General features: G+C 47.2%; 1 protein-coding gene across 1 annotated transcript in view; it reads left to right on the top strand.

The window, feature by feature from the left end:
- Positions 1-7,989, top strand: part of LRRC7 (leucine rich repeat containing 7) — a 78,270-nt gene that overhangs the window by 66,311 nt on the left and 3,970 nt on the right. Inside the window, exons 21-22 of the mRNA XM_009994589.1 lie at positions 4,617-4,835; positions 6,591-6,683. Of these exons, the coding sequence (XP_009992891.1) occupies positions 4,617-4,835; positions 6,591-6,683 (312 nt within the window). The remainder of the gene's footprint in view (positions 1-4,616; positions 4,836-6,590; positions 6,684-7,989) is intronic.

Raw genomic sequence — 7,989 nt, 5'->3', positions numbered from 1 at the left:
AGCAGGAATCCTTGTGAGTTAAGGATGGTGGTTTTGTGCTGCCTGGTTTTGTGTGTACTCACGCAGAGTAGTTGTATTCAGAGTGTGTGGAATGGGCAGAGTGGGCTTGGCAGGAGGGTTCTGCATGTACCAAACAGCCATCACCTCCCTCTTGTCCTGAAAAGTTGTGCTATTTTTCATTTCAATGGCACTCTTCAGTTCATCACAAAAAACCAAAGATGTGTTGAGATGGAGGCCAGCCCAGCCTCTGGGCAGCCAGGCATCTTGGCAGAGACCTCCTAGGCACACTTCATTTGCTGATAAACTCACCAGAAAGGACTCTAATTTCTAGTACCTGGTGGCAGTAGGTATTTAATTCCAGTGCTGGGATCTGGCCTGTCTCTGGCTGGTCCCTCCCAGCCCCAGTTGGGCTCTGCTCATCTGCTGAGAAACCAACAGCCCCGGATGCTCTAATTTTGAAGTTGGAGAATGGAGGATGCTGGAAAACCAACCCGTGTTTGCAGGCAGGTTCAGAAGCTGGAGCAGGCATGTTTAGCAGTGACAGTTGCACTAACTGTTATCTCCACAGAAAGCAGTCCTGCCCATTCCTGATGCAAAGGCTTAGGAGTAAGAGCAGTGGCAGTGTCCTCATGTGCACACTGCTGGCTGCTGCAACTAATTACCTCTCAGCACTGATGAGGTGAATATCTCCCTGCTGGCTTCTCATCCTTGTCTCCAAGATGGTTTCAGAAGCAGCAGCCCTTGCCTTCCTACAAAAGCAGTGACGTGAAATTCCCATGTACCAGAGGATTGGTTGAAGGGAGAGGAAAGCCAGAGCAGCCCAGAGGGCCCTGGCCAGGCAGGGGGGAGCAGGAAGGTGCCCTGAAGTGTTGTAATGGAGCTGGCTCTGACTCCCAGGTCACTCAAAGGGTTTCTTTATCCTGTAATGCACAAGAACTGTGATAAGACACTTAAGAGGACTTACTTCTGATCTTCACTGGCATATTGGGATAAAATCCATTCACACAGTCTAACACAGACTCTGTCTTGCTTGTGTGCACCATTGGTGTTACCAGAAGGACAAACAGCTGATTCTTTTTCATTCTGAATCTTTCAGTAAGAACAAACATTGCACAGCCATTCTGCACCCTGCTCAGCTCTGTGGAGCAACCCGTTGTTACATCCTTGTCAGCTGCTTCAGTTATACTGTAAATATTGGACACTGAGCTAAAATAATTAACTTTTGTGTTGGATGTTAAATAAAGAATACCAGTGCAACTGGGGAAGCAGCCTGCATAATACAGATTGGTTTTCTGCAGAATAAATAATTCCAAGAAAGGCATCTTATCCCCCTCCAGCCAGAGCCAGTGTGGATGCACATGGAGCACTGATATCATCTCTTCAAAGTCCATTAACAGGAGTGAGAAATTGAATTCTGGAAATTGTTTAACCTCCTCAGGAGGTGGTTTGCAATGTGCTGTGGTGACAATGCTTATCTCTTCTCCATGGGAAGTGACCTCCAGTGTCTTGGTTTCCCAGCGTTTAGGGATTAAAATGCAGCCATTATTTGCACTCAGACTCAGAAAGTCTTCAATAGAAATAGAGTTCAACCCAACAATTAAACCATGTAAATATAAATTGTTGTACATGTTGCTTCTGCAGTCATGTAGGAGGACTGGTGTGAAAGGGCTCGGGCAGAGCAAAGTCACTGCATGGAAGAGTTGTCCTGGGAAAATCACTGGAAGAAGAGCTGGGACTTGTTCTTCCAAGGGCAAGAGCAAGTGCAAGTGCAGACAGACAGGCTGTGTACTCAGGCTGGTGTAGCACATGTACAGACACAGCCAGATGTGTTCCTGCATCATCCATGCAGGGAGGGCTGCTGTACCTGTGGTGATGGCTATTTCTGCTGGGTAGAGTGCTACACGGCAGTAACTACATCTTATCTAGGATGTGAGTGGTTGTTTCTGTCCTTTTTGCTGTTCAGAATACAGATTAAATGCCAGATATATTGTAAGTGTGATCGTGTACGTGATCATCTCATCATTTATGGGCTATTTCTCTTATGGAAAACTTGGATATTTTAGTCTTCAAATAATCCACTGAGTTATAAAAAGACTCCAGCATTTATGGTTCCTGGAAGATGACTTCTTCTATCATGTCAACAAGATAGAAGACACTACATGCCTGATTGAATCAGTTTTATTCTGAGTTAGCTGCACCTCCATAAAAGGGAAGACTTGGAAGTGTGGTGGGGGATCACCAAAGGGAACCTGAATATCACTCCTTATGAAGGTTGAAGAGTGAGAATAAAGGTGGAAAATGAACAGACCAGGCCAGCCAACCTGGGTGCAGGGTGATGACCTAAGAGGAGGAGCTGTGCAGGTCTGGGGATGGTGGGACTGTGTTAGTTGTCCTGCTGTAGGATCACACAAAAAAAGGCTGAGGCCATGCAAACTCTTGGAGATCCATTTGTGGGCTGTAATGGTCTGGTGGATGTGGAAGCAGCATCTGCTGTGGAGCTGGAGAAGCCTCAACACTGGGACAGAGATGTCTGAGTCACCATTTCTCTCCCTCTGACTTAGGGGTATTTCTGCCAGCCATGGCTGGAAGGCACTTTCTGTTTCACTTCCAGCACCTGCTGTTCACTACAAGGATCTTTTAAGCTGATTAAGAAGATTTGAGGTTTTTCAGTGAAGTAGCACGTTGGGTTTTGTTGTTTTGGTTTGGTTTTGAATTGGAAATGGACATTTTCCTTTGAGGCAGATGCTGCACCTCCTGAGGACTGCTGTGGTGAACATGGGATTCTATCTGAGGCAAATAGCAGAATTCATGAGATTCTGGGTTTTTGGGATCCTTTTCTGATGAGTAGGACACAGCATGAAGCACGGAACCATCCTACACATGGTCACCTGGCATGTCCATGGTGGCAGGGGTTCAGCAATCTGCTGGGGCATGGCTGGTCACTGTAAGGAGCTGATGAAGAGCTAAGAAGTCTGTCTGGAGCATTTTCCTTCTCTCCTGACCTTGGCTGAATTAAGGAACTCTGACCAGGAATGTGGAATGTTCACAGTCCAGACTGACTTCACCTGGCTGCTCTTGCAGTAAGTTTGTCTGTGTCTGCCATCCCATGGATGCAGGTGAGCTGTGTTTTAAGAAGAGTTTGGGGATTGGAAGTTTGGGCGCAAGGAGTAAGAGGTTCCTCTGCCATTGCTCACTTTGAGACTGTTCCTCTTGTGCTAAAATGAAGAACTGTCAGACATGTACCCTGCCTTTTTAAAAGTGTTGTCAGCAAAAAACTAAGGCAGATCAGGTTTGCTCACAGTCACTGTGTGTCCTGCTGGGATTCAGTGGCACCAGCAGCTCCAGCTGCATCTGCTCTAAGCATGTGTTCTGCAGGGAGATCTTGGAAATCCATTAAGATGTATTTTGCTGTGGCAACAAACAAGTTGGTCAGATGATTGGCCAGTGGGTAAGAAATGTTTTGATCCTTTGCTGTATCAAATGTGATCTTGTCTAAAATGCAGTCTCACAGTTGGTGGCTCCTCCAGCAGGACCATGAAGGTTCCAGAGTGCTGAGGGTCAGACCTTCATGAGGTGGTTGTGCTGTTGGCTGGTGTCAACTTGATGTGAAACATCATTTAAATAGGTTTGGTTTGTCTACAGAGACCAGCAGGTACAGAGACCTGTAGTCCTGAAGCTCCTTCATGCTCAGGCTGTTCAGGTAACTGCACTGGTTGGTGGTTCCTGTGGTCTGAGAACTCTCAGTGGCAATGTGTGGTACTTAATGGAGGTGATGGTACTTGATCAGACAAGGGAGCATAAATGTTGCTCATTCCCTTATGGCTGAGTTGGGTGTCATTATCTGTAAGCAACAACATCTGAGTCCTGTAAATATGAAGGGTATAAAACTGTCTCAACTGAGTTTGTTTTGCAAAGATTTGCTTCAAATACTCGTGTGATCCACGTGCCCATGTAGAAGCTGTGCAGTGAGGAGTGAACACGTGTGCAACCTCCCCATGTCAGGAACAGAACATGGGAAGGGAACCTCACCCTCAGCCAGCAGCCACAGACATGACAGGCTGTGGGGGTGGGGGGACAGGAGAATGGCAGCTGTTGTCTGGGTTTTTTGAGGAAAAAAAAAAAGAAAATGGATCGTGTGATTAGTCAACTATTGTAAAAGCCACATTTACTCCTAGGACAAGGCACAGGATTTAACTGAGATGTGCTTTCCACACACAGCACTGGCAGGTGTCTGTATTTGGGGTATAAATCTTATTCCAAACCAGCTGCAGGGAAAAGAGAAAAAGGAATCCCAGTATCCTCAGACTGTGCTGGGCTGAATAAGCCACCCTACTTCCATTTAGTAAATGTTTCCAGCTCACAAAACACTTGGAGCAAGTAGGAAGGAAAAATACTTAGATTTTCTGTTGATTAAACCTTCTGTCCACGGCCAGTTCCCCCCAGGGCTGCTGGGGTCACTGGGGCACCACGTTTCACCTCCCTGCCTCTGCCTGGGCTCTCCAGGCAAACCTCTGCTAGGATGTAAGAGGTTTGCTGTTGCTTGACTCCATAAGTTGTCATGACTGCTTCTTCTCAGCTTTCTGCACTTCTGGCCTAACGGGTTGTGTTGCCCACAGGCAGGTAGTCACATCCAGACGCTGATGGGGTCGCAGAGCCTGCAGCACCGCAGCCGGGAGCAGCAGTACGAGGGCAGCATGAACAAGGTCACCATCCAGCAGTACCAGCCACCCCTGCCCATCCAGATCCCCTCCTCACAGAGCTCCCGGGCACCCCAGACAGGGAGGTGTCTGATCCAGACCAAGGGGCAGAGAAGCACCGACGCCTACCAGGAGCAGGTGAGCAAGGGTGGCTTCAGCAGAGAAGACCGTGATAGGACAAGGGGTAATGGTTTGAAACTGAGAGAGGGGACACTTAGGTTGGATATTAGGAAGACATTCTTCACTCTAAGGGAGGGTGAGGAGCTGGAATGGGTTGCCCAGGGAGGTTGTTGATGTCCCATCCCTGGAGGTGTTTAAGGCCAGGTTGGAGGAGGTTTTGTGCAGCCTGGGCTGGTGGTTCCCTGCTCATGGCAAGGGGGTTGAAACTTGGTGATCTTTAAAGGCACTTCCAACCTTGATGATTCTATGATTCTATAAATCCCCCTGCCAGGGGAGGGGCAGGCTGGATCTTGGGAACCATTTATTCACAGAAAGGGGTGTCAAACCCTGGCACAGGCTGCCCAGGGCAGTGGTGGAGTCCCCATCCTTAGATGTGATTAAAAGTTGTGTGGATGTGGTGCTGACAGACTTGGTTTAGCAGTGGACTTGGTAGAATTAGGTTAGTGGTTGGACTCGGTGATCTTAAAGGTCTTTTCCAACTGAAATAATTATCTAAAAGAATACTTGGAGAAAAACTTTCTGGGTTATTTTTCTGCCTGGTGTACAAGCAGGGAAAGGGAGCATAGGGCAATAATGGCTGGGCTGGAGGGCACAGGAAGCACAGGAAGCTGGAGCCTGAGCTGAAGCTCTGGCCTCTCCCCCAGCTCCAGGGACTGGTACCATTGACCAAGCCCCACAGGGTGGCAATAAAGTTCCTGAGCAGATCTGACATCACTGGGTCAGGCCCAATTAATTAGCAATTCCTGCCAACCCCCAGTCACCCCATTCAGTGCCACTAGAGCAGTATCTCTGGCAAGACACTGATCTGGGATTTCTGTGGCTGCTCCAGTTTAGCCCAGGCAAGGCCAGCTGTAGCTCCAGTGCCCCCAGTCCCACCACATGGGAACTGATGAGCTTCTTCATTGGTCCGTCCTGTCCCTACTATATTTGGCTTTAATGACTGCAGTAACTCTTTGAGGAACCTGACTGGTAGAACGAAGTTCAGAGTCATTAGTGAACTTTCCTCTGGAGTAAAGGGTTGAATGAGCCACACAAGTTACTGCCTGTGTGAAGTCCCTGGGCACAGCATTGAAATTCAGAAGCAACTGCTGGTGTGGCTCCAGTACGTGCTCAGACTAGCTCAATGGGAAGTCATTAAACTACACTGAAGTCATTTTTATTTTATGTTCAATTACCCAATGTCATTTAGAGTCATCCTGACTAAAAGATAAGATTCAGCACTCTTCCCTGGAGTAAGGCACTTGTACCAGTGGTTGGTGCTCAGGGCAGGCTGCTGGGGCTGTGGTCTGGGCTGGCAATGGTCTGGAGATCTCTGAGCATCATCTTCTTCCTTGGGTCTGTCCCAAGCACAGTGCCCAGGGGTGCTGCTCCTGGGACACCTTTGGGAAAAATAGTAGTGCACCAGAGGAAGCCTCACTGGCAGGTTTATCCCAGTGCTTAAGGGAAAGGTTTGCCCAGTGGGAGCTGAAGGGGTTTGTAAATGTGTGCCAAAATCCATGCAGCACTGAGAGTATGATGGCATCACTGCAGCATGCTGAGCCTTCCAGTGCACAGCAACATTCTGCTGGCTTTTACTGGGCTGTGCAAGGCAGCTTTGGAGAGGGTCAACTCATCTCATCAGTGGTGAAGTGGGATGTAGGAGAAGAAGAGGCTGTTGTTTAGACAGGATTTACTGTTAGCAGTGACTTACCTTGCTCTATCTTTTTAACCTAGTTTTGTGTGAGAATAGAGAAGAATCCTGGCCTTGGTTTTAGTATCAGTGGGGGAATAAGTGGACAAGGAAATCCATTCAAACCTTCTGATAAGGTAAGTTATAAATTTCTCTCTAAATGGTCTGTATTTCAGAGTGCCTGCTAGTGGAGACAGAGACCATGAGTGGAATGTTAATGCAATTATGTTGTCATCAAAGAATTTTTCCCCTGCTTGGCCTTTGTTGTTGTTGTTGCTGTTGTTAAGGGAGAGCTGCTAGTTTGGGGGTTTTTTTCTGGTTAATGAAGACAAGAGAATCAAAGCAGAAATCACTTGGGTGTGATTATATATCAGATAATTATGTATCAGATAATTTTTGAGACTGTTTTCTGGAGAATTGTGCTTCTGACTGATTTCTTTTACCAGTCAACATAGGCCCTGACTAAACTATCACTAAAGTCATGAGGGGGAGCACTAAGCCAGCAATAGCACCACTAAGGAGCTGAAATGCCAGGGCTGGATCAAATACCATTGACCTGGCCTGCAGACTGCCCTGGGGATCAGCAGTGCCTTCCCACCCCAGGGCAAGCAGGCTCCTCTGCTGTGCTGCTCATGAAACATGTCACCAATGTGGCACACGATGGACAGAGAGACTCTGTTCGTTCTGGGAACTGCACATTGAAGAGGCTGATAAATGTCTTTACAGTAAAAATGCAGCATCTGGTGATAAGCAGCTACATGGGGCTTTAGGATTGGGAAATGGACTCAGACCTGTGAATTCCTCTGTTCTGGGCAGGAAAATTGGCCTGGAGCTTGTTGGAAAACAAGTGCTGTGGGTACTCCTCAGTTAAACATGTTTCTTTGGTAGTGCTGGCCTCAGTTGTCAGAGGCAGTCAGAGCTTCCAGGCATATTGGGAATGTTTGGCAAACAATGAAATTAAAACTATCTTAATCTCATCTCAAAAAATTGGTCTCTGCATGCAAATTAAAAAAAAATAAATAAAAATCCCCAACACTCTGAATTACAACAGAAAACTAATCAGAAAAGTAAAATAAGCTTGGGAGCATCAGCCTAACACCATCTGAATTCTTTTCAGCTTCCTCACTGATAATCCCTGTTCTGAGCTTCAAGAGTAGTTCTGTTTAATGTGCATATCAATGATTGTCCCTTAAAACACTGATTTGTGGTGTCCTCCTTTGAAACTGCACTGGATCTGCATTTCATCACTCCATGGTCTTTTTTCCCCCAGTTTAATGTATGATGATAGAATTAAGCTACACTTCCCCTGGTTGTCTCTTGCCTGATATGTCAGAGGGTCTGTGTCCCACTAGGGCTGTGTCTACACCAGCAGTCCCAGGTGTGTGCAGACCCCATTTCAGCAGGGACAGAAATGACAGGCTGTGCACTAAGGGGGTCCTGCTG

The sequence above is a fragment of the Chaetura pelagica genome, unplaced genomic scaffold, assembly GCF_000747805.2.
Source record: "Chaetura pelagica isolate M959 unplaced genomic scaffold, ChaPel_1.0 scaffold243, whole genome shotgun sequence".
Taxonomy (NCBI): domain Eukaryota; kingdom Metazoa; phylum Chordata; class Aves; order Apodiformes; family Apodidae; genus Chaetura; species Chaetura pelagica.
The sequence above is the reverse complement of the archived record's forward strand: the minus strand, read 5'-3'. Positions and strand labels throughout refer to the sequence as shown.